Below are 26,771 nucleotides of genomic sequence, written 5' to 3'. Positions count from 1 at the left end.
CACATGACTTCAGCCTGTGGTGACATATTTTTTTTTTGTTGGTGCTTTAACAAAATAAAGCTTGCCTGAAGATCAGAGTGCAGAGTTAGCCCCTAGTTAGCCATAGGAGCTGGGCAGTGGTGGCACACACCTTTAATCCCAGCACTCGGAAGGCAGAGGCAGGTGGATCTTTGTGAGTTCAAAGCCACCCTGGGCTACATGAGATTGGCCCGGTCTAAAAGAAAAAAGAGGCAGGCAGTGATGGCTCACACCTTTGATCCTAGTACTTGGGAGTCACATGTCTTTAATCCCAGCACTATGGAGGTGGGGACAGGAAGGGATACAGATGTGCTATGTGGAGACCGGAATATAAAGCAGGAGGCGGCAGGGGCTAAGGCGGTCAGTCTGAGGATTCATGGAGGCAGGATCTTGCCCACTTTGCTCTGAGGCTTTCATAGAGGTAAGAACTCTAGTGACTGGCTGCTCTGCTTCTCTGATCCTTCAGCTTTCACCACCTAATATCTGACTTCGGGTTTTTATTATTAAGACCGATTAGAATTCGTGCTACATTAGCCTCTGAGATGCTCAGTATGCAAACCTGATTGGTCAACAAGTAAGTTGAAATAAGGGTGCTATATAATGAAATAAAGACTCTTGGTGTTTAAAGCGGCAGCTAGGCAAGAGGGAACCCAGTCATGTTTCTCTAGCAAAGTAAGCTCCTCTTCACAGCACACACTGCAAGAAGGGAGGGCAGATCCCAGGGGACCACTTGGGGACAGCTAGCCTGGCTGGAGAAAATGGGCTGGGCTGCCGCTGGTGGAGCTCCAGAGATAGGATACATTTTAGAAAGATATATGCAGTAATTTGGAAAGGCTCTGTGAGAGGCTGAATACAGGGGGGAAGAAAGGGGGGTCAGGAGCGAGTGCTGGTGTGGGGCTCCTCGTGCATGACAGGGACCCTGCTAAGCCACCCTGTTGTGGTGTCTCCTGGCAGATGAGAATGGACATGCTGGGTAAGTCTCTACTACCAAGTCACAACTCCAGTGCTTTTAATATATGTCTATGTATACATATATGTATATATGCACACACACACACACACACACACACACACCAATTTTAGGACAGGTTCTCACTAAATTGCCCAGACTGGTCTGGAACTTTTGATTCATCTCCTTCCAGCCTCTTGAGTAGCTGGGGTTACAGGACCAGACCCCAGGCCCAGCCTCTCTTCCTTGGAGATTTACTAAGTGTTGTTTCTACCTCCCTCCGGGCTGTGGACTTCATTTGACTGAGTTTCCTAGCTTCATCCTTTGTGTCTTACTAGGGCAGAGCCCTGTTCCTGCCATCCTCCTTTCTAATCCTGGATGGGCACTATCAGCTGAGCAACAGTCGGCAGGCAAAGAGGGCTTGTTGTTGGAAATTATCAAAATACAGAGCAGACTGCTGTTTGGGGTGAGGGTAATTCTGCCGGCAGGTGTTACGGAGGGGCTTCCCAACAGGCCTTGCTCATGGCGTATTCTGTATTCTTGGCCCCAGCCTGGAATGCTTGGTGGTGTGCTTCCTGGAGTGTTAGGGGTGGGGACTACTGTTCGATTCTGGATACAGGTGGTGGTGAGCCGGGCACAGCAGGAGAAGGTGTAAGAGGAGACTTTGAGCGTGGATAGAGGAACCTCAAAACAGGCTGCCACTGAATAAATGCTCTAAGCAATTTGACTCAGACTGAAAGCTTTAACCAGTGGCTCTCAACCTTGCTAACGCTGTGACGCTTTAATGGGGTTCCGGTTCCTCCTGTTGTGAGGAACACTTTTTCTACTGTTATGGATCATAATGCAAATATCTGATATGTGACCTCCCCAAAGGGGTCACAACCCACAGGCTGAGAAACACTGGTATAGACCCTTCTGGCAGCAGGATCTGAGAGCAAGCCGACCTACAGAAGGAAAGCATGGAAGAGCGGGAGGGGCTGGTGCTGCCGCCAGGGTTCGAGACTTTGGGAAGGGGCACACACAGGATGGCCTTTCCATACCACCTGGCAATTAACAACAGAAAAAAAACCTGTTTGGGTTTCACTTTGATTTTGCCCTGCCTGTCAGATTGACCTCCATTCCAGCAAGTCAAATTATGGATGCTATGTCCCCAGTAATTTCTGGATATTGGGAGATGGTGACAGGGTTCTGGCTTTGGGTCCAGCCTGCTGGATTCTTGCTAAGATAGGGAATGCCTGCATGGCTGTGACAGACAAGGAGAAGCCCATAGTCTCGTAGACTCAAACTGTTGCTTTTGTGGCTGGTGGATCTGGTTTGCTCCATTCACAGGTCAGTTTCCCCAACTGAAATTTCTAGACCTCACTGAGCAGCACTCACTGAGATTCTTTTTCCCTGCTAGATTCCATTAGGTTTCTGCAGTGTGTGTATAACTTCAGTACAAACACATATGGTCTGGTTTGCATATCTTTGTGTGTGTGACCGTACGAGAGGCTAGGAATTGTCCTAAGTGTTTAAAGGGCATTAGACCCTACAACGCTCACGGGGCCTATTTTTTTTTTTTTTTTTTTTTGCATAGAAGGGCACAGATGGGTCAAATACTATGGAACCAGGATTCCTTTGTTTTTTTAACATAATTATTTATTTTTTGAAAGTTTCATACATGTTTTTGTATATTTGACCATATGTTCCCTGGTCTCCCCCAAACTCCTCCCAGATCCCCCTAACATGGCCTTCTTCCAACTTCATGTTCTCTTTGTCACCTCTTGTATAGCTGAGTTTTGCCAGTGCTGCCCACACGTGCATGGGTGTGGGCTCTCTACTGAGGAACCCATCAGTAGCCACAGCGGAAAAGCGGTTACTCCTCCCACTGCAGCCATCAGCTGCCAGTTGTTCTCAGCTAGATGCAGGGCGCATGAGCCCTTCCCCTATCTGTACTAGGATTTTGAGTGGTTTCATCTTGTGCTGGGAACACGTGAGTTCGCGAGTACAGTAGCTACAGCCCATCCAGCAGACACTTCACAGTGCTTGTCCCCCTTCTCTGGCTCTTGCACCCCACTTTGCTTGTTCTTGGTTGATACAGATGTCCCATTTAGGGCTGAGCATGCAGAGTGGTCCATTCTCGTGCTCCGACCAGAGAGGAGTCTGTATTCACCTTTGCCTACTGCAAAAGGGAGCTTTTCTGAGCAAGGTTGAGAACGGCACAGACTAGTGGGCTGTCTGACAACATGGCTGCTTGGCAGAGTAACAAGCATAGGTTACTTGTCATACCCAGCTATGAACTTTGACCTGGTTTATAGTTCCAGGCATGGGTGCCCTCCTATAGTAGAGGTCTCAAATGCAACCAGAGAGCAGCTGGCGACACCCATAAACAGTCTTGCCACTACTACACTAGAGGGCATATCTTGCCTGGAAAATTGGTATTTTAGCATGCATGGTCCAGTGCTTGGGGAGACCACTGATGTCTTTTCTCCCTCAGGGGTGAGCCTGAAAACTCAACAGGGAAGACGTTTTCTAGCCGGTTCAAGACCAGTCTCTCTGTGTTCTGCAACCAAAGGGTGTGGTGTCTTCAGCACTTGGGTCTTATCTAGTTGGAATGGGCAATCAAGAGCAATAGCAAGAATTTGTGTTATCCTCCAGGACTCTCTGAGAATCAGGGTTTGGCCCAGTCCTGAAGAAAGTTTTTCTGTTCTTACTTCCACATCTCTTGATGGAAGGGGTAAGCGTTTTAAAGGATGCAGCCCCAGTGATGTTTTGTTTTCTTACAGGAGCGACTGGGTGACGTCCTACAAAGTCATGGTGAGCAATGACAGTCATACGTGGGTTACTGTGAAGAATGGATCTGGTGACATGGTGAGTTCCCTCTCTGCTCTACTCATGCCATTGGTGCCTGGCTATGGGGCTTTGTCCTGTCCCTGGGGAGGTTTACCAATTCCATGTAAACTCCAACCAACCAGGAGAGTCTGATGGATAGTGACCTCCTTTTCATGGTCCACAGCTGGGGTTGATGCTTCCAAGAGCCCTAACTTTTGCTAGCCACCTTGCATGATTACCCTCAGCATGGGAGTTTTGTTACTCTCAAATTCAGCATCTCAAGTGCCACACTCCAAGCGTGACATGCAGCATCTTACACACCGACTGCAGCCCCACTTCTACATTCTGCCTCATTTCTACTTACATCAGCAGTCCTGTGTGTACCTGCAGAATGGAGCCATCTGGTCTACCCATGAAACTCACTGCTGGGTTTCTCCATGAGTGTTTCCCTGCCTCTGGAATGCCTCCCATTCCTACCATTCTAAGTAGCTTGCCATGACTGTTGGGCCAAACAGAACCTCTCCCTGCTCCAAAGCTTGACCTGGTCTGCCTCCTAAAAGCCTGAGCTCTAGAGCATCCCTTTTCCCTCATGATAGACTGAGAGATAGGGATTTCCTGGGGGCAGAATGCAGGGCTGATTTGTTTATGTACTCCTTAATAGGATTCTAAGAAATGAGTGAATTTCACGATGAAGATCTTAAAATCCTTCCTCTTTCCCCTTGAGCATCAATAGATATTTGAAGGAAACAGTGAGAAGGAGATTCCTGTACTAAATGAGTTGCCAGTCCCTATGGTGGCCCGCTACATTCGTGTAAATCCACAGTCCTGGTTTGATAATGGGAGCATCTGCATGAGGATGGAGATCTTGGGCTGCCCATTGCCAGGTGAGTTTGCCTCCTGAAGTTCCAGCAAGGCTGTTTCCTAATGGGAGACAAGTGCCTCTCTGAGATGAGTCAAAACGAGTCAATCCATCATTTTCCTGTGTTTGTTGTTAAATCTCTTAGGTTATTCCAAAAGAAAAGGATAGGAACTTTTCATAATCCCCAACTCAGAAACACGAACGTTGGCAACACTGAGCCCTCTTGCCAAGGGTGGTTTTGCCTGTTGTAATTTTAAGATGTTTGTGTATGTCAGGGTTGACAGATCACTCAGTGCTATTTCTCAGAAGCAAGACAAAAGCGTCTAGCAGTCAGCTAGGGATGTAAATTGACGGTAAAGCATTTAGCAGTCAGCTAGGGATGTAACTTGATGGTAAAGCACCTAGCAGTCAGCTAGGGTTGTAACTTGATGGTAAAGCACATGCAAATGTGGAAGGCTCTGATTTCAGCTCTCAGCGCTACACAATATGTTTGACCTCGAGACATGTATCTGTCCTTAGCACGCTTACTGTATTGGGTGCAGAGGCAGAGCAGGGGGTGGAAGAAACCTAACTGTGAGCATTTGCAGGGTCTCTCTCTCTCTAAAGAGCTGACCCGGATGCCTGTCTCTTCCCTGAACGCTTGGTCCTTCTAGTCTAATGGTCTGAGTTTTCACATGTTGGTCTTTGGGTCTAACGTCAGGACATAGGCAGGAATTCACGTGCACCATCTGGATCCCATTAGTGTCTGCTCCACACAGGTTGGCCTGAGCTGGCATCTCAGAAAGTATCAGCTGCATCACTGGGAACCCAGGGAATGAGCATCCTCCTCCTGACCAAACATCTCCAGGAAGGTGGCTGGCCTAAAACTCTCCCTGCAGCACCTATGAGAGCCTGCAGGAATGTTGCATTCCAGTCTGTCCCCAGGCAGGTCACAAGGGACAGGAGCAGGAGCATCGTTCATCTCACCCAGATTTCTCCCCCACGTCTGCTCACTCTTAGGCTCATAGCGCAAGCTGGAGCATTGCCGCCTGTGGGTACCCAGTCCCGTTCAGCACAGCCAGAGGCAGTCCACCACCAGCTCTGATGCTATCTCAGCAGTCACCCCGGCTCCACCACGACCTTGCACTTGCCGTGTTTGCAAAGCATGTTTAATGCCACATTACTATTTTTCTCTCAGTCCTGTAATATGCGTGAGCTGGCTTTGCCAGCTGTAGGTGTTCAGAGCATGAACCCTCCATGGGTGAGAAAGTCAGCTCTGTCTGCCTACATAGCAAATCCTCAGAGCAGACACATATTTTGCTTTGCATTGTATGTTTGTTTACCCTTAAACGTTTTCTTTTCACGTCACAAAAGTGATTGCTGCCTGCCCTGGCTCGCTTTGACTGTCAGCTCGACACAGCAAAGAGCCACCGGAGACGAAAGTCTCCATGGAGGGGTCACCAAGATGAAGTGGGCCTGTGGGCAGCTCTATGTGGGGAGTCGTTTCTTGACTGTTAACTGATGTAGGAGGGCCCTGCCCTCTGTGGGCAATGCTAGTCCCTGGGCTGTATAAGAAAACTAGCTAAGCACAATCCAGAGAGTGAGGATACAGGCAGCACCCGCCATAGTTCCCACTGCCTGGCCTTGGCTGTGAGTGGGTTCCCTGGTTGGAGATAATATTGCATAGCATAGTAAGTGGGTCTGCCTTCAAGTCTCTGTCCTGAATTTCCTCAACAATGGACTGTGACCTGTAAGTGAAATAAGCCCTTTGCATCCCTAAATTGCTTTTGGTCACATCGACAGACTGAAACCACGAAAGAGGGTGTCTGTGGGTGCTTCTCCCGTGGGCAACACCTCACGTCGTTGATCAGCCTGTGGTAACTGGAAACTCAATAGTTTAGAATGTTTTTGGTTCCGTAAACAATCTTGCAGTTACTCTTCCTATTTCTCTGTCAATGATGTGTATGTCCCCATCCCTGTGTCCACAGTTGTTGCTTGAATTTGGTTGTAACAAGTGGAGTTTCTGGGACACGGGCTGGCACATTTCCGAGGCTAACAAGGAGAGAGCATTAGCGCACTCCTGTTTGGAATTTGGGCTCCCTTTCATAGCAGTTCATGCTGTGGTCCCACATCCAGCCTACTGCTGTCTGGAACCTTCTGGGATCATGGGGCTCAGGATTTCTGCTGGTTAAATCTTGACCAGCATCTATAGAGAGGTTCTGTCCCTTTTCCTTTGGGCCATGAGCTTTGCCTCCATTTGCTTACTCTAAATAGTGGGGCCGTGGCCTCCCTCTGTGGGCAGGAATTCATGTGTCACTGGGAAAGGGCACAGGGAAGCCTATGTGAATATCATGAAATAATTATTTCTCTGTCAGCTTACTCTTGGTGGGCATTTGAAACACTCTCAGAGAAGGATGAACTGGGAAACCTGGGTGGTTTTGGTTTTAAGTGTGGACTCAGTGTGGTTCTGGTTTCCACTGACAAATATATAGGGCCATTTTAAAAACCAAATCTATTCTTAAGAAGATTTTAATATAAATCTATATACAGGCATATATATTATATGTGTGTGTGCTAGATAGATTATAGATAGATAGATAGATAGATAGATAGATAGATGATAGGTAGATAGGTGAATGGATAGATAGGTGCACATGAAAAGGAGGGTTATACACACTCCAGAAGACACAGTTTTCTGTATTTTGATGTCTTAACAATAGCTATTTATGTGGTTTCCATGGCTTTTGGTGTTATATTGGTCAAAGTATTTGAGACATTAAATAAGAATGTTTTGGCATTCTAATTTTGTTGTTGTTGTTCTTGAAGAGCAGAGGATATTTATCCTTTATGTCATAGGTAGGGAGATATGGTTCCCACACTTTCTTCATTAGATCAAATGACCAATTGTCTTGATCTGTCTGGAACCAGACAGGACAGTCCAGGGAAACCAGTTCAGACTAGCCACTTGCTGGATAAAATGCCACCAGAGGCAGAGTTCTCTTGGCCATTTTTTTTTATTATTTTTATTATTTCATTGATTTAAAAAAAATTGAAAGCTAGACACTGTAGCACCTGCCTGGTATCCCAGTGCTTCAGAGACTGAGGCAGAAGAATTGCCATGGAATTAAAGCCAACCTGTTTTATACAGTAAATCCTAGGATAGTCTGAGTGACAGAGGGAGACTCTGTCTTAAATAAACAAAGCAAAGTAAAACAAACAAACAAAAGAATGAGCACAGAAGGACCCTTGGAAAAAACTTATTGGACCTAGAAAGAGGGAGAGTACCCTGAACAGCAAGCTCGAGGTGTTGGGGAGGGCAAGGAATGGAAAAATCAGTCTTAATAGAACACAAGTGAAGCCCACCTTGGAGAGGTAAGATAAACCCTTGGGAAGGGGAGGAGCTATGTGTACAGACCTTGGTTCTTTGCTTTTACTGAACAAAGTGTAAAATGACCCTTGTCTCAGAGAATGTGAGCCTTGGGTTGACAGCAGTATTCCATTCTTTCAGGCCAATTAAGGGATTAACTGGTAATTAAGTGTGTGTGTGTGTGTGTGTGTGTGTGTGTGTGTGCATGCGTGTTTGTGTGTGCTTGTATATGGGATGTATACATTCAAAGTTGACCAGAAGAGAATGTCCAGTGTGCTAGACTGTCCCTTGACAGTCTAACTCAGATCCTGGAGTAGGGCTGGTAGCAGACAGGTCTCAGTGACCATAAGGAGGAAACATCCAACTTTAATATTATTTGGGCTTATTCTTGTCCATCAAATAAGACTTGTTCTGTGTCTTAGAATTCAGGAAAGAGCAATAACTAACTACTGTCACCTACAGCAACAGCAAACTGTACTTACCGTTTTGAGTTTATCCGTTGCCTTTGGGGCCAGTTTAGAACCCCTGTAGTTGGTTTGTCTTTAACATTAGGAGCACTTACAGGCAGCCAGTGACTTTCTCACATCCCAGGACCAGTGCTGTTTCATTTAAACCAAGCCGAGGAAGGCCAGTGTGTGAACAGGAGTTCTAAGCAGCTTGGAGATCTTCGTTTACAGTGCCTGAAATCTGCCTCCTTTACAGCTTCCTGATTCTCTGCTTCCTGGAGTGGGTCCTGCAGTGAAGTTCTGCAGGTAGCTGCCTTTGTGGTCTCTGGGGTCTACATATCATTAAGGGGGTGATTCTTCTCATGTTCTCATCTTATTCCCTGATGAGTTCTTTTCTCTTTTTGGCTTCCATTTATCACTTTCTTAGGATACAAAAAACCCAAAACAAAATAAAAAAGCATTGTTTAAAGAAGGAAGGGTTTTGCTTTAATGGAGTCCTGTGCAGTGACATTTCAATTGTATTTTAATAAATAAAGCTTACCTGAAGATCTGAGAGACAAAAACAGTCCCACTGATCAGTCTTACAGATCAGGTAATGGTAACACACACCTTTAATCCCAGTAGCCATACTAGTTTGCCATAGAAACCAGATGGTGCATGCCTTTAATCCCAGTCTTAGAAAGGATTATAAAACGGGAGGAGACAGCGCTCAGACACAGTCTCATTCTGAGATTCCTGGAGGCAGTGCCATTTCGGACTGAGGTTGAAGTAAGAGCCAGTGGGCTGGCTGTTTTACTTTACAGATCTTCAGGTTGAGCCCCAGTTTCTCTCTCTCTGCACTTTTATTAATCGTACTCCAGTCCAGACTTGGGAGGCAGCCAGTCACTACTTTGGGGTCACTGACCTCTGACCATGCCATGAGAAAAGGACATTGTCTTCCAGGGAGCGAATGACCACCGGTACACACATTGTCCAAGAGGAATGTGAACGCTGACCTTCACATGTCCCCAGCGCTGCTGGGGCAGCAGATGGCTACAGAGTTCTCTTCTTCCTTCTCTTTCTTCCTTCCCTTCTCTTTCTTGTTGCCTAGCATCCCTGTGAGACCATACAACAGGCAGTGACTCCGGCAGAAGAATTAGTCGGCCGGTGTGTCAAGAACAGAAGGTTGGAGGGGGTTAATGAGGTGAGTAGGCTGGATGAAGAGTTTTAGGTGTCATGCCTGGAGTCCTCTCTCCCTGTCGGTAAGGAGTCCCCCAAGGAATTGCTGGGGTTTAGTACGAAGGGCCCTGAAAACTAACCACGTGGAAAGAGGCAGGAAGCTGGCTTGCCCGAGCTCCATCTGTGCTAATGCAGGCACAGAGATGGAATCAGTCAGTCAGGACTTCTGCTTCAAATGCCGGAAGTCCTACTCAGACTCGCTTCAGGAGAAAAATTTGGTCGGCAAATGAAAATTGCAGGGGTGGGTGTGACGGACGTTAGGCAGGGGTGGGGCTGATATCTCAGGGCCTACTTTCTGGGGTCAGGACTGTTGTTAACCATCACTCCAGTTCCTGCCATCTGAGTGACCCCAGGAGGAAGAGGCTCTCCTCCAATCTGCCGCCATGGGAGCAGTCAGGGTCAGAACCTGGGCCCTGGCCGCCTGATGAGCTAGGTCAGTTACTCCTGCTCACTATCCCTGTTAAAGAGACAAGCCGTGTGGGAATGCAGGCCATAGTGGAATGCAGAGAAAGGAGTTAGTGTGGCCGCACTGGAAAAAACAGACGATGAGCTGCAGTGATCCCCAAGTCCATCTTATGGGTCCTGACTTGAGGTTTAGGGTTGCACACAACTCTGAACATTCCTGGTCAAGGTACAACTTTGCCCATCACCAGCCCATCATCGTCTAGGCTCCAGTCTCTGCTGCTCTGAACTAGGTGAACTCTCTTCTAGGGAGACGAGTGTCTCCTCTGGCAGGCACAGGGCTTCATTCAGCCTTGTTCCTTTCCTAGTGTGAGATTCCTGGGGAGGGTTCAGTTCCTAGAAGCCCATTGGTGGAATGTTCTGACAGCCAAGGAGAGGGGGCACAAGTTATTTCTTCTTGAAGACCAGTGGGGATAGCTGCACTCAAAGCCTGGGTCTTGTCCCAGGATCATCTCTGAGCTAGTGACTGGCTGGGGCAAGTGGGTTCACAGCTTGGACTTGGGTCACAGGCTTGTACCGGGTCTTAAGGGACAAGACAGCTCCTCTGAACCACATGAAATAGGTGTTGACCAAAGAAAGGAGCTTCAGGGAATAGCTGTAGATAGCTGATAGACTGATCGTGGGCTCTGAGTTCAATTCTTACTTTTAAAACTGAAAGATGGACTCTGAAGAAATTTTCAATAAGATTTTGTTCAGTCAAAGAAAAGACAAGTGAAGAAGTTTTTTTTTTTTTTTTTTTTTTTTATTAAATATAGACTTGGCATCGGGGCCTTGTCCTGGATCCTTCAATGCGCTGATTGGTCTCCAGGAAGGCTATTGTCTGATCAGCCATGCTTTTGTACACAGGAGCTCTGAGCTTTTTCTTCAACCCTTTCCCACAACCTTGAAAGCCTCACTGGTGTTTGAAAATGAAAGGGGTTTTCAGATTGGAAAGATGCCCCTGAAGCTGGGGGTGGGTGCTGAATAGCTTTTAGAAAACAGCAAATTGAAGTCAGTGTCAATAAATGCAAAATCAAAACCAAAACCAAAAACTGTCGCTCTTTACCTTTGCTTTGGAATCCTTGGACCTGGAAAGCTCTCTCCAAAGGCATGGACCTCCTGTGCCCCAAGAAATAGCTGGGACCTTGGCTGAGCCTAGATTGCCTTGGCTTTCTTGCCTAGAAAAAAAAATTCCTATCTCCCTCCTGCAAGTTACCGCCTTTCATGATAGCTGTTGTTTCTTATAGTATTGCTAGATCGTTCATGAAGATTTAACACTCTATTTGGTGTTTGAGTCCCCAGTGACTCTTAATTTGTTGTGTGTGGCCTCAGACTCCAAGGCTAAAGCCATTTGTTAGGGATTCCAGCAGGGCCAGCTGAGGTGGCTATGTAAAGTGGGTACTGACGCCGACTTCCTGCCTGTGATGGAGTCACGGCTTGGCGCTCCTTACATAGAGCCTGCAGAGTCACCTAGGATTTTGTGGAATTGATTTGGCAGGGCTGAGGTAGGTCTATTAGGCAGCCGGTACTCTTAGTCTGGGGACTTGGGTGGCAGAGATGGCTCCCTACTGATCCTGACATCTCAGGGGTCCTTCTGCGACCCACTATTACCCCTGCTTCTAGCATGGTCCTTTGAGCGACTTGGGTGGAGCCCAAGCTGTTGTGGGCTTCCGAAGTTCTGATGCTCTTGGCATGGGGTGAGGGTATGTGCTAACTGAGGTTTCCTGACTGAATCCTCTAGTGGGGAAGTGTCAGCAGGAGGACCAGGGCCTTGGAGCCTCTGCCTTTCTTCCTCAGATGAGGACAAGGGCATGGGGGGGGTCCCTTCTTGTTACTCTCCTTCATGTTCTTCCTCTTCCCTGCCCCAGTCTTCCGTGTCATCTTTGTTTTGGAATAATATACACAACACAATAGGAATTTAAAAGAAAATTCAAGTTCAGTGAAAAGGGAGCCAGGGCGAACAGGCTGTGCTCCCTGAACCAGAGCCATAGTCCTCAGGGTCACCTCTGCTACACTCTGGTCACACCAGCAAGGCTGCTGTGTCAATAAGACTTTCATCTCTGCGACAAAATGCTTGTCATAAACAGCTTTCAATGAGGAAAGATTGATTTCGGACCTCGGCTCCAGAGGTTTCTGGAGCATAGTCCTAAGTTCCATTGACTTGTGTCCAAGTTGGGATGCCACGGTTGCGGGAGCATGTGGTGGAGGAAGCTTTTATAGTAGACAGGAAGTAGAGAGAGGAGGGTTCTCGGGATCAGGCAGAACCTTCAAAGTCACCCCTAATGGCCTAACTCCTATGGCTAGACCCTGCCTACTAAATATTCTACTACCTCTTTTAAAATATCACTAACTGGAGACATGAACCGTGAGAACATTTCATATGCAAACTACAGCAGGTGCTTCTGTTCTAAATGTCACAGATAGAGGGCTTCAGGATTGGCTGACCAGAGCTCTTGACATCACTAGGCTTCTGGATCCTGCTGGTCACGGAGGTTGTTCTGGCAGTCCCTTCATTGTCAAGTAACCCCACAGCCAGTTGGCAGTGTTTTGGCATCCTCTGCCTGGGGAGAGATTTATCACTGTCTCCTTGGCCTCCACTGGAGCCGTCAGAGCAGCTGGGTGCTGTGATAGGTGTGGCCTGAGAGTTCTGAGATGTCAGAAGAGGGGATTCTCACACGCCGGGCTTCTGTTAGGAAGAAGGAAAAGGAATGCATCCCAGCTAAGAGACTAACAGTGGGTACATGCTTCCTAACGTCTCCGAGGATGCGCATATGGTTTTGACCTTTATAACTACTTGTTTCTCACTGACAGAGGCCCAGGAACATGTGTATACCTTCTACTGCTCTCTGTAAGCGGGCAGAGTTCTTTCCCCACTTACAGATGAAAAAGTAAAGCACAGGCTTCTTGAGTGGTTTGTCCAGGGCCACACCATGTCAAGTAGAGATTTAAGCCCAGACCTTGTGACCGTACATTCTTAACCTAGATGCTTCCTGGTGGCTTGGCGCGCTTGCCTCTGAATGCACGTTAGAAGTTCAGCTTTCTGCCTTCACTGTCACCACATAATCCAGAAGGGGCACCATAGTCGACTGTGAAGAAATTCAAAACCATCTTTCTGTCCCTAGATCCTAATAACTATTATCACCGACGCAACGAGATGACCACCACCGACGACCTGGATTTTAAGCACCACAACTATAAGGAAATGCGCCAGGTAAGACCAGAGCACGGGCTTTCTAACCTGACTTTGTTGCAGAGCAGCAAGGCACGAGCCGGTAAGCAGCCTGATGGGGCCTCCTTAGTTAGGAAATGGCTGAAACGGGTCTCAGAGCTGAACTTTTCTCACTGGAGCCTTTAGTTCCTAAAGGCTCTTTGTGTTTGAGTTGGGTCACCAGTTGAAGGATTAATTCATTAATATTAATGGACGTGGACTTGAAGGTGAGAGGGTGCTCGTGGTAGAACAGAAAGTCTTCCCATGGGTCTGCATGCTGTGTTCCACAAATGACCTCTGTTAACATGTTCAGTCTTTCTAAGAGCCCTGGAGGGTGGGGAATGTGATCACCTTCTCTTATAGATGGGAAACTGAGTCACCATGACAGTATAGTGCTATTACCCCTTACCACAATATTTAGATTCTTTTTTTAAAAATTGTTAATTGAATGCATTCATTTATTTTACATCCCGACCATAGTTTCCCCTCCTCCTCACCTCCCATTCTCTCCCCCAACCTCTCTTATGTACTCCCCACCCTGAATCCACTCCTCTTCTGTTTCTGTTAAGAGAGGGGCAGGCCTCCCATGGGTGTCGACAAACCATGGCATATCAAGTTGAGGAAGGACTAAGTTTCTCCCCCATATTAAGGCTTGGTAAGACAACCCAGTATGAGGAATAGGCACCCAAAAGCCTGCCAAAGTGTCAGGGACAGGCCCAGCTCCCACTGCTAAGGGTCTCACAAGTAGACAAAGCTACACAATTTGTCACACACATATAGAGGGCCTAAGTCAGTCAATACTTAGATTCTTAGCTCAGTCTTGGTTGTCTGCGTGGGAAATCTATAAAGCATCTACACATGAGTCACCTCAGACCCAGTGAAGTCGAAGCCTTAGCAGACATGTCCTAGAAGTTGTCCTGTGCTTCTGTGCAGCCAGGCCTGAGAACATAGAGTTGGCGCTTTTAGGAATTCAAGCTCAAGTAGCAGGGAATGATGATCAAGTGGGAGTCTCCTCAGACTGACTCAGTCTCTGTAACTCTGAGCTGTGTCAGCCTGTGCATGCTGCCTGCAACACACCCGTGAGAACCGCGAAAGGGCAGCACCTGAGTGAGTTCACCGTCTCTGGTTCCCTGTTCCTTGTTCACACCCAGCATGGGCATTCCGTGGTTCCCAGGGAGACGTAAGCAAATGCCTGCTCACCTTGGATAGGACACCGACGACAAAATCTGATTTCACTGAAGTCCAGCTTCATGAACCAATGAGTTTATTGAACTTCCATACATGGAACATGGGTTGGGGGATACTTACAGGAATGCAGGTGATGCCCAAGCAGCTGCACCAACAGAAAGTTTCAGCCCAGAATGAATACCAACTTCTCCATAGCTGCGCATACAGAGTCCTTCCCTGACTTCACTTACCCCCTGCTTTCTATACACCCCAGCACCTTCGAGATCACAAGGCTGCTTGCAGCTAGAACAGAATTACATTCAGCTGACGAGCAGGTACAGGAGGGAATGGCTGGGTTCTCAGGTGATAATCCAATGACCCTGATCATTCCTCCAGTGAGGGGAAGACAACAGTCATTGGGCTGGTTCCTGAGGGTCTCTTGCAAGTCTACTGTCACAGCCGCTCTGTTGAGGACGATCGTGACCTGTATGTCCAGAGGACAGCGCTCTACAGCAATGCGCTGGAAAGTATGAGAAGACATTGGCAAGCCAAAGATTCTTAGCTATTCCAGAATCTGTTTGAAGACATAACGAGCAGAAATAACCTCGTGATTACATGGGCACGGAAGGACTCGCCAAAGGCTAGTTAATATAGCTCGGAGGGAGGGCTTGTGGGCTGAAGGAAGGAGCCAGCAGCTCAGGACGAAGGCGAGAGATGTTTCTGAGATTGAACTCATTAGTCTGAGCTTCAGTTCCACGGAATGAACATGCCTGGCTTGTCTCCCTGTCATTTTACTTGAGCTACGCGCGGCTTCCAGACACCTGTCAGCACAGACGTAGAGGTGGGATGTGCTAAAGAACTCCTCTTACTGTCTTGCTCTTCAGAAGCAGAGATAATGTGCTTGGACGTGAGGTTTGTGACTCATGCCTGCTGCTCCACTTTCTCGGGGTATTTTTGTGAGTCTGCCCACCGTTCTGTCTTCGGGAGCACTGGCAGGTTAACCCAGCCTTGCTTGATGGGTGTTTAAAGGCATCTCATCAAGTCCAGAAGTGAGGCAGCTAGCAATTCAGTTGGTGCAATGAACTTCAAATATACATAAAGTGAACTGAAGGCTTAGAGTCCCTGGGTGCTGAGACCTTGAAATAGTTGTCCCGTGGGCACCACTGGGGTCCTCTTGGGACATCTGGTAGTATGTGCTTTATGCATGAGGTGACCATGACGGCTACCACTCAGGAGATGCTAGAGCCAAGAGGACTCAGGGTCACCAGTACAGCCACTTTGGACCCCCTCTGAAGTCCCACTGTCCCAAATCACTGAATTGAAAACTGTCCAGGGAGTGTTTCTCAGTCCCAGTGAGTCGAGCCAGAAGCCATTGCCATGTAGATTGTTGGTTCTTGGGATTGGATTAGAAGACAGAATTGCTATCCCTTTTTCCAGATGGAGTCTTCTAGGTGGCTATAGAAATATTTCTAGCTCAGGAAAAAGAGTTGGCTTCGTCTGCTACTGAGAGAGACATTTCTAGCCAACGATAAAATGAGAAGCAGTAATGAGAATGCAGTAAAACACGTGGAGATGTTCATCCCACTGTAAGAGGACAGCAGCGAGAACGTGTGTGGCTTCCATGCAGCATATGCCTGTAGAGCACTGAGTTACGTGGCTCCTATTCCAGACAGAGGGAGGGGGCAAGAGATGGCGAAGGCAGAGAGGAAGATGAAGACGATCCAAACATTCATATTCCAGGCAAAGAGAATTATGCCAAGAGAACATTGGAGGTCTTCTTAGTGTGTATGCATTTATAACTTCCTGGTTACTTATTTAAATGTGCATCTTCATCTCCTTCCCTTGGAATGATGGGGGCAATAACCCTGTCACTTATCGTAAGCCTGTAATATGAAAATTGTGCTACATGTGCTTAATGTCGTCATGACAGATGGGATGGGACAGATGGATTTGTTTGCCTGTGACTGGAGAAAGCTTTGGTTATAGCTGGACCAGGTGATATCTGGATTTCTGGCAGATGCCAGCAGACAGAGAAGGAAGAAGCTTGATCTTATCCAGACAAAGAGGCCAGCAATAACAAAGGGGTGGAGTAGGAGTATGGGGTGGGTACTGGGAAAGAACACAGGTCCTGAGTGAGCTGCATTCCTTCCTATGTAGAGGGAAGGTTGGTGAGCCCCACCACAGGCCCTAGGAAAGGAACTTTCAGGATGGGGTGTGAGGGGAGAGGTATTTCTGAGGTGGGGAGTTGACCTGAGCCATCCGTTAAGGTGTATTTGAAGTAAGGTGTAAGACATGTTCTTATTGGGAACATTTTCTTAGTTAGAAAAGACATAGGTTTCCTGGGAAAGTGTATCTTTGTTTTGAGTCATGATATGGCTAGGTCCCAGATGTTCAAGGGATACAGGTTGTGTTGTTATTTAATATGATGCAGATAGGTAGCTGTTAAGGGGTGAGATAGGAGTTGCAGGGCAGCTAGCTGGCAGTACTGATGTACAGCATGGTCAAGGAGTTAGCTGAGCCTGTCAGTGTGCTGTGTGGTCAGCCTGAGTGTGAGGACAGGTGATGATGGTGGAAAGCCAGAACAAGATAGGAGGTGTGAAAGTCCAGGCAACCAAAGTTTTGACCTATCTTAGTTACGGTTTCTATTGCTGTGAAGAGACAGCTTGACCACAGCAACTCTTAGAAAAGAAAAATACTTAATTGCGGTGGTTTATATTTTCAGAGGTTTCGTCCATTTCCATCATGGTGTGACATGGTGGTGTGCAGGCAGACAGTGCAGGGGAGGTAGCTAAGTGTCCTACATCTTGACTTACAGGCAGCAGGAATGTGGTCTGTCTCACTGGGTGTAGCTTGTGCATAGGGAGACCTCAAAGCCCACCTCTGCAGTGACACACTTCCTCCAGCAAGGCCACACCTCCTAATAGTGCCACTCCTTTTGGGAACCATTTTCTTTCAAGCCAATACATTCCAGTCCCCGACCCCCAAAGACTTGTAGCCATATCATAGTGCAAAAATGCATTCAGTGCACCTTCAAAAGACCTCATAGTCTCTAACAATCTCAAACTTATTTAAATTTAAAGTTCAAAGTCTCTTCTGACATTCATGCAATTTTACAACTATAACCCCCTGTAAAATCAAAGTATAAAAACAGATCACATACTTCCAACAAATAATGGCACAGGATATACATTATCATTCCAAAACATAGGGAAGGGAGCAGAGTTAGGCTGTACTGGACCAAAGCAAGAGCAAAAACCAGCGGGGCAAACTCCTAACTCTGCATCTCCATGTCTGATGTCAAAGCACGCTTCAGCTCTCCAACTCCTTTCGGCTTTGTTGACTGCAGCACACTTCTTTCTCTTGGGCTGGTTCCACTCCCTGTTAGCAGCTCTCCTCAGTAGGTATCCCACAACTCTGGTGTCTCCATGGCAATCCAAGCTTCAACTTCACAGCTTCACACAATGGCCACTATTAGGCCTCCATCCAAGGTGTCCATCCAAGGGACACCCCTGACATATGCCTCCTCAGTAGCTTTATTCCATAACTCCTTCCTTCTCTCCTTAACTCTAAAGCCAGAACCACAGGACCTAAGCTGCCAGGTTCTGCGGCTTACTGGGGCTGGACCATGGCCCCTGTGTAATTCCATCTTCACCAGCTTTCTGTCGTCCTTCACTGCCTAAGCTTGGCTGTCCTTGAACTTGCTCTTGAGACCAGGCTGGCCTCAAACTCAGAGATTCGCCTGCCTCTGCCTTCTCAGTTCTGGGACTAAAGGTGTGTCCCACCACATCTAACTCCTAAGTTTTACCTTAGTTCCTTTTCACAAGTTCGAAATTTAGCTCTGTCTTTGCCCCATGTCTCTCAGTTAGTGTTGGTTCCTAGCATCTCCCCACCCCTCATCCCCACTGTCTCCAGTGCTTGCCACATGGGCTGGTGAGGGGCTGCATCCAGGGGAAGACATTTGTCTGCCTCCAGTGTGGCAGCTGTGACCTCTGGTGCTGGTTGCACTAGAGATCGAGGGTAACAGAGAAGGAAGCCAGGGCTGTGCTTGAAGCTTAAATTTGTTGCCACTTAGTAATCGACTACCTAGGTCTTATTCCTGAAGAAATAATCTTTGGCCTGAACCCGAGACAGTGGCTTCCTTGCCAACCAGGACCTGCTAAGATCCTTGTCAGTGTGACCGCACCAGGAGGGATGAGCATACAGGGCCTCGCGGCCAGTGGACTATGGCCGTCGTTCACACTGCAGCAGGAGAAAGGGACACTTGCAGTTCTAGGTTGTATTTCAGGGCAGCGGAGTCCTTCCAGTGGTTACTGCCTGCTCACCACCCTTGCCAGGGCGTTCTTCCCCTGCTCTGCCAGTGCCAGAGTGTCCCTTCTGTTCTTAACTCAAGGCTCTGAAATGATCCTCTAGATCTTCCAGTCTTCACTGTCTATATGGTGCCTGGTAGAGAACGGCGTGCTCAGTAAACACAGGGGAGAGCGGGGTCCTCGGTAAACACAGAGGAGAGCGGGGTCCTCAGGAGACATAGAGAGAATACAGTGTTCTTTACACCAGGTTCTGGTGCCTGGGGATTGCAAAAAACACCTTTCATCCAGCCAATCAATGCTCACAACACCGGTCAGGGATGCGAGGCAGGCAACTTCTGAGGAGAGGATGCCACTGGTCCTCCATCCCCCTAGAAGCTGTTCTCCTACTAGAGAGCCTTCACTACATCCTCTGATAGCTCACACCATTCTCATAGACCAAGGCTGTTTGTTAACTAGCTGATCTTAAACTCTAGACCATGGTATGTGGGTTCCTTCCCCACTCTAGCCCACTACCTGGCCCATGAGGTTTGTGTCCATGGCCACCACATGAAGTTCTTCGTTAGCATTCATGAGCTGCGTCATCCAGTGCCTCCTTCCTGTTGCACCCCCAGCTCCACAAGGGCAGGGACACCTTCGTCAGGTGTGCTGTGATTATGAAAACTTAGTATCAAATACTCCATATTTGTACAATTTGATCTCCAAAGAGACTGGTTCAGAAAGATGGAAATCACAGTGAGAAAGTCATGACTACAACCAGGAAGAGGCTGACTGCAGCCAAGGAGGTGGTGACAACGACCAGGGAGATGGGAGGTGGTGATGACAACCAAGGGGGTAGGAGGTGGTGACGACAACCAGGGGGTGACAAACACATGTGACATCTGAGAGAGTGAAAATCCCAACCCAGGAAGATGCCTTAGTCTGCTGGAGCTGTCATGGCAGACTAGTAGACCACAGAAATGCCTTGTTTGTAGTCCTAGAGGCCACTACAAACCCAAGCTCAAGGTGCTGGCAGATGTGGCATCTGCTGAGGGCTCATCCACTAGTTCGCATGTGTGTGTGGCCTTCCCACTGCTCCACACACAAGTCCGTTGCCTCTTTTAAAGGGTTCTCATTGTGTTTACAAAGTCTCCACCCACATGACATAATTACCACCTAATTTTTCACTTATTTTTATAAAAAAATATGTTGTTACATTTATTTATTAGGTGTGTTAGGATATGGGCACTTGCAGGCATCCGTGCACTTGCTGAGATCAAGATACCTTGTGGGAGTTGGTTTTCTCGTTTCTGTATGTGAAGATGGAACTCAGGCTGGCAGCAAGGATCTTGAGCCACTGAGCCATCTCGTTGGACTCAATGCTTCGCCTTTTAATGCAATTGCATTGGTTAGATTTCAGCTGAGGGGCTCAGACATTCAGTATGTAGCTAGAAGCTATCACTATAACATAATCAAGTGTCCTAAGAGTACCAGGCCAGGGTAGGCAATGGCCAGGAGCTTCTCCTTAGAGGAGATGGTCAAAGGATAGGTTCTGGCTGGAAAGGCGGGTATTATTCTGGGAAATAGGGGACCAGAGAGGGTGTTTTAGACAGAGGTATAGCAACAGAACTGTGGGATGGAGGGGGTGCTGAGGTGAGAAGCTGTGGAAATAGCTGTCTTTTGGGGAACACTGCTTTTTGTCCTTTGTTTTTTAAGCCTGCGGCTATCACCATTCAAAACCTTTCATTTATCTTGTCTTTCAGTTGATGAAGGTTGTGAATGAGATGTGTCCCAATATCACCAGGATTTACAACATTGGCAAAAGCCACCAGGGCCTGAAATTGTATGCTGTAGAGATCTCTGACCACCCTGGGGAGCATGAAGTTGGTGAGATGGATTTTTGTCTTTGTTTTCTGTTGCTGTAAGAAGAGTCATAACCAAAAGCAGCTTGGGAGAAAAGGGTCTGTCTGGACTCACAGGTATTATTAGCTCACCGTCAAGGGAAACCAGGGAAGGAGTTCAGGCAGGAATTGGAGGCAGGAACTAAAGCAGAGGCCAAGGAAGAATTTTGGTTATGGCCTTTCTCAACTACCTTTTAAATACAGTCCAGCAGTGCCTGCCTAGGGGTGGTACACCCACAACGGGCTGGGCCCTTCTATATCAACTAGTGGTTGAGAAATAACCTCACTTATGAGTAAGTACACGTGATAATTGTCATAAGTGGTTTGTTAAACACAAAGCAAAGAAAACCAGCCCACAAATCACAACCCCAGAAAACCTGGACAGCAATGAGGACCCTGAGAGACATACATACATCTAATCTATATGGGAAGTAGAAAAAGACAAGATCTCTTGAGTAAATTGGGAGCATGGGGACCTTGGGAGAGGGTTAAAGGGTAGGGGAGATGCAGGGAGGAGAGCAGAGGAAAAATGTAGAGCTCAATAAAAATCAATTTTAAAAAAAGAAATAACCTCACAGACATGGCCACAGGCCAGTTTGATGTGGGTATTTTTTCAGCCGAGGGTCTCTCTTCCCAGGTGACTCTAGGTTTGTGTCAGATTGGTAGCTGGTGCTAACTATGCCCGCTTCCCAGACAAGATGATGGCACCCCATTTTCAGTAGCTCCTTATCTAATTTGAAGGCATCTCCTCACATTCTACATGAGAGCATTTGTGATTCAGGGCATGAGTCACCCATCTCACCAACAAGCAGATTTTGGTTCTGCGTCCCTCATATCTTAGAAGAGTTGCACAGCTCCCTGAGCTAGAAGCAGCCACCTGTGCTGCTCAGGCACCACATGCAACTGTGCTCTCTGCTTCTGAGGCCAATCACAAGGCAAAGGAGAAAATGGCTGGATATAAGACAGATTCCTCAGCCGGGCGGTGGTGACACACGCCTTTAATCCCAGCACTTGGGAGGCAGAGGCAGGTGGATCTCTGTGAGTTTGGGACCAGCCTGGCCTGGTCTACAAGAGCTAGTTCCAGGATAGGTTCCAAAGCTACAGAGAAACCGGGTCTCAAACAACAACAACAACAACAGCAACAACAACAACAACAACAAAAAACAGATTCTTCTTCCAGGAGAACATTCTGGATTCTCTGATTCATGAATGAAATCACAGGGCTCACTTTCCTTCCTTCTTCCCTTCCTTTCTTCCCCCCACCTTCCTTCTTTTCTTTCTTTTTGTATTATATAACACACCAATTTTCTTGATAAATTAATATTAGTATAGAGACAGAATCTGGCAGTTGAAATTTTGGAGACATGGAGATCAATTCCTGATGTTGCCACATTCCTGTAGAGAAACATACAGATGAAAGGGAGACCTATACACCACAGCATGGAAGATAGAATTAGGCAGTTTCATAAATGTTTTGACTACAAATATGCCTTCTGCTCTCTCTACTGCGGGCTCCCTTCTTTTTGAAGAATGTCTATGGTGTCTTTAAATGTAGTCAGGTCTTCAGCTGTTTCTTATCCAGCCGTCACTACTCCAAGTCCCTGCATGCCCGGGGGACCTTCAGTTTTCTTGTAGGTAAAACTGACCAGGATCTCAAAATCCTCTGAAATCTAGGTGCACAAGATATGGTGCCAAAGATAGGTCTATCATTCCTCCATGTTTCCTGTCTCAGCAGTTTATCTCAGGAGTTTCTTTCAGGAGGCAAAAGCCTTACCTGTGGATAAAATCATGTTTCCTCACATAGAACCGCTTGACAAGGAAGAAAAAGAAGTGCGATCAGCCATTCCCAGCATCTGTTTAGCTGCTATAACAAAATAGACAAGACTGCATCTTATTAACAGCAGGAATTTATTTCTCACAATTGTGGAACCTGGGAGGTTCATGATCGAGATGCTAGCACCTCTGCAGCCTGGCTGGTGATGGCCTGCTTTCTGCTGACCCTTGCATGATACAGGCCGGTGGAAGGCTACATTCTCTGAGGATGATAACCCCTCATCCCCTTCTAAAGGCTCTGCCTCTTCATACTATCCCAGAGTCTTGACTTGAACTTGAATTTTATAGACATACACACATGAATCCACAGCCCCTGTCATTAAGAAGCTGAGTTTTGGAGGAGAGACTATCCAGACCACTCACCAACATGTGTCCTAGCTGATTCCTTTTAGACCATTTTCTTCGTGAATTCATTCATCTTTGGCTCCTTGTTAAACACAGTAAGAAAATCCCCAAGAGGAACTACACCATCGAAGAGAAAAGCAATGGTTGTGCTTTGTGTTTAGCTTGTAATCACCAGTACTGAGGCATTTGGTATGTCCTTGCTAAGTGAGAACACACACCCCATGGCTCTAGTTGTTCGGGCTTGTTGTCTGTGCCCTTCCTATGTGCTTGAGCACTTGAGTTTAAAATAATTATCCCAATACAATTTGGGGGGTTTATTTGAAAGAAAAAAAATGGCTGTAAGGTGTTTGTGTCATTTGAAACATTACCAGGGTCTGTGTAGACGCCTGCAGGAGCCTGTGTCTCTTTCTTTGTCAAGGTGAGCCCGAGTTCCACTACATCGCAGGGGCCCATGGCAATGAGGTACTCGGCCGTGAGCTGCTGCTGCTGCTGCTTCAGTTCCTCTGCCAGGAGTACTTGGCGCAGAACACACGCATCGTCCGCTTGGTGGAAGAGACGCGGATCCACATTCTACCCTCCCTCAATCCTGATGGCTATGAGAAGGCCTGCGAAGGAGTAAGTGTCTTCTAGACTCCAGATGCAACCAATATGAGATCCCAACTCCAGGGTGTGCTTAGCCCAGCTCACAGGAATCTGATTCTGCCTGTCCGTCTGTCTGTCTGTCTGCCTGTCTGTCTTTCCCTCTCTTTCTCCCCCTTTCTCTTATTTTTGATAGGTGTGTAAGTGATATATGTTGTGGGTGTGCATGTACATGTGTGTATATGGGCACAGGGAGGCTCTGAGGTTGGCCTCGATAGCTTTCTCCATAGCTTCCCCACTTTAGTTGTTGAGATAGGGTCTTTAGCTGAATTTGGACCTTACTGATTCAGTGAGACTATCAGGCCATGGTGCGCTAGGGATCTATCTGTCTCCACTCTCTAGTGCTGGGATTATAGGCGCACACATTGGACCTAGTTTTTTTTTTACTTGGGTGCTGGTGAAATCTAGACTCACGATTGCTCAGCAAGTACTTTCCCAACTGAGCCATCTCCCCAGCCACTTTTGCCTTCTTTACTGAAGGTGGGAGCCTGTGTCTGCAGCCTTTGCCTACAGGAGCTGTTTTGCCTTCTTTCCAGTTGTTTCTTCCAATCTCCAAGGTTTCTAAGGGATGCAAAGCATGGATTGAGACCGATGGTGACCGAGAGGTGTATGTCCACAGCTGGAGAGCATCCACACATGTAATGCCATTGTTATACCCCCAGTGTGTAGCAGCGCACCTCATGGCAGTAGCACCTCAGGTTGGCTGAGCACTTCCGAGGCATGTGCTAGCCTTGGTTATTATCTCTAATAGTCTCACCTGTCCCCTAATGGTAACTGTTTGGATGATTCTGAGATATTGCGTATACTTTGTGTTCTAATTATCATATGGAATTGGTATATGCCACAGATGTGTATAATATATATGTATATAATTGCATTAAATCATGTCATGAATCAATAATGATATTTCACAGTATTTGGGATAAAATAGAGCACTAAGTAGAGGTGCCTGTCAAATGTGAACTTTAAAGTATAACATTTAGTTGTGTTTGTTGGTTCTGGCACAAATACTTGATTAGTTGTAATGATAACTCCCATCCGAGTACTAACCAGGCCCAACCAATGCTTAGCCTCTAAGATCAGACAAGATTGGGCACATTCAGGGTGATATGGCCATGGACACAACACTAACTCCAAAGTCAGGTGTTTTACAATATTATTTTAAGATGTGTTACATTCATTTATGCTGTGGAATATTTGTTTAATATTGCAAAGTTGTGTTGCATTCTTTTATGTTGCATTTGTTTAACTCTGTGAAGCTGTGTTACTTTGCCTGTCTAAAACACCTAATGGGTCTAATAAAGAGCTGAACAGTCAATAGTAAAGCAGGAAAAAGAAATAGGTGGGGCTGGCAGACAGAATAAATAGAAGGAGAAGAATGTGAGAGAAGAGAGAGAAACAGAAGAGAGAGAAAAAGGAGGAGAGGAGGACAACAGGGGCCAGCCACCCAGCTGTACAAATAGCAATGGAGTAATAAAGAGATACACAGAACTAGAGAAAGATAAAAGCCCGAAGGCAAAAGATAGTGTGGATAATTTAAGAAAAGCTGGCTAGAAATAAGCTAAAGCCGAGCATTCGTAAGAAAGAGTAAGACTGTGTATTGATTTGGGAGCTGGGTTGCAGGCCCCCAAAGAGCCAAAGAACAATGAGTAAAAAAAAAAAAAAAAAAAACCAGGATTCTGGGCAGGGGACACATTGGTACTGCATGGATAGTAAGTGATACTGCAATGCTCCAGTTCCAGGCTTCTTCCTTTTCAGAGGCTCAGCCAAGCAGTGGAGGAAGGGGCAAGGGAGAGGTCCAAGAAGACGTCTAAGCCTTTTGAACTTGGCCATATGGTATGAGTGGTCCCCTGGGTGTCCATCTTTGGATTGAGGTAGCTATGTTGTCTGTGGCTTATCAGACATTGATAGCAGGTTTTTCTATAATCTCCTGTGATGTCTTTTCTGGAGCCAAGAGTATTCAGAGATTTGGAGATGCACACAGGAGACCCAGACACATCGCACATCCCCGGTTCTCCACTGCATCTGAGAGCTCTTTACCTTCTGGATCTTCTCTAGGGCTCCGAGTTGGGAGGCTGGTCCCTGGGACGCTGGACCCATGACGGGATCGATATCAACAATAACTTTCCAGATTTAAACTCGCTGCTCTGGGAGGCCGAGGACCGGCAGAACGCCCCAAGGAAAGTGCCCAACCACTACATTGCCATCCCTGAGTGGTATCTGTCTGAAAATGCCACAGTGAGTGAAAAAAAAACCCTCTCATTTGTAGGACAGAGGAGGGCAGAGGACTGTCTGCGGGTATCTGCAGAGGGTGTGGCGTGGAGGATCGAGACAAGGCTATCTCTCCTTCCTCATCTTCTCCAGCAGAAGGAATAGCCCTAGGTCATAACTGCCTTTCAGGCTGGTATTGTGGAAATTCTTGGCGGAGTCATTTGTTTGAATTTCTTTATAACCACAGAGTTGTAAAGAATCAAAATAGCCACCCCCAAAATGCATGGATTTGATACTATCATCTGCATCCATGTCAACTATACTCCCATGGAATTATCTTTGGCTTTTACTAATTGCTAGGTGTATAAACACTGTCACTTCTGATGATATATACAAGATGGAGTCCTGGTGACATGTGGCCATTTCACTTTTGGTGATATGTGTACCAGAACATAGCACCAGAGAGTTCAAAGCATCATGCCTCCTTACAGCAAAAGACTGACTACTTAATGTCCATTTTCACCTATGTAGATAAACAGTCTCTTCATTGTAAAGTGGAAAAGACTGAGAAATAGCACTCATCAAAATCAAGAATGAATCTTAGGAGCATAAACTGGGTTTTAAAAAAAAACTGAGAAAGACAAGTAAAACTAAACAGTAAATTTGACATCTTTACGTGTAGTTAAAACAAAACTGAGGGAAAATGAGAGCCAGCTCATTTAGGATGGGAAGCAATGGGGTGTGTGAGGGGCTGAAATCACCCCGGTTATAGCACCTGCACCTGAGACTTATTTGGGTTCCCAGCATGGAACGATATTGATTCTGTGCAATGAGATGTGCTCTGTAATTAACCTGACTCAGGGCCTATGGTGTGCTTAAACACCAGAATCAAGGTTGATGAAGCCTGGCAAGCACATTGTACCCCTGAGTCGGCATTTCTGTCTGCACAGTAAGTGACTTCCTGTGCCCCTCTGTTGTCATCCACTTTGTCTTACTGAAATTATCTTTGCGTGACAATCGCAGTTTATTATAATCCGACTTGATTTACATGTCTATATTAAGCCACGTCAACCTTTAATTTGATCTTTTAGCATTG

At 46.8% G+C, this 26,771-nt stretch overlaps 1 protein-coding gene across 1 annotated transcript in view; it reads left to right on the top strand.

Annotated features, from left to right (window-relative positions):
* The window catches only part of Cpxm2 (carboxypeptidase X, M14 family member 2), a 115,444-nt gene that overhangs the window by 74,612 nt on the left and 14,061 nt on the right, over positions 1-26,771 (top strand). The window contains exons 5-10 of the mRNA XM_050137825.1: positions 3,733-3,817; positions 4,512-4,662; positions 13,211-13,299; positions 20,510-20,633; positions 23,244-23,440; positions 25,523-25,702. Coding sequence (XP_049993782.1) covers positions 3,733-3,817; positions 4,512-4,662; positions 13,211-13,299; positions 20,510-20,633; positions 23,244-23,440; positions 25,523-25,702 — 826 coding nt within the window. The remainder of the gene's footprint in view (positions 1-3,732; positions 3,818-4,511; positions 4,663-13,210; positions 13,300-20,509; positions 20,634-23,243; positions 23,441-25,522; positions 25,703-26,771) is intronic.

This window comes from Alexandromys fortis, unplaced genomic scaffold, assembly GCF_014885135.2.
Source record: "Alexandromys fortis isolate MF-2015 unplaced genomic scaffold, M_Fortis_MF-2015_v1.1 scaffold_3, whole genome shotgun sequence".
Taxonomy (NCBI): domain Eukaryota; kingdom Metazoa; phylum Chordata; class Mammalia; order Rodentia; family Cricetidae; genus Alexandromys; species Alexandromys fortis.
The sequence above is the reverse complement of the archived record's forward strand: the minus strand, read 5'-3'. Positions and strand labels throughout refer to the sequence as shown.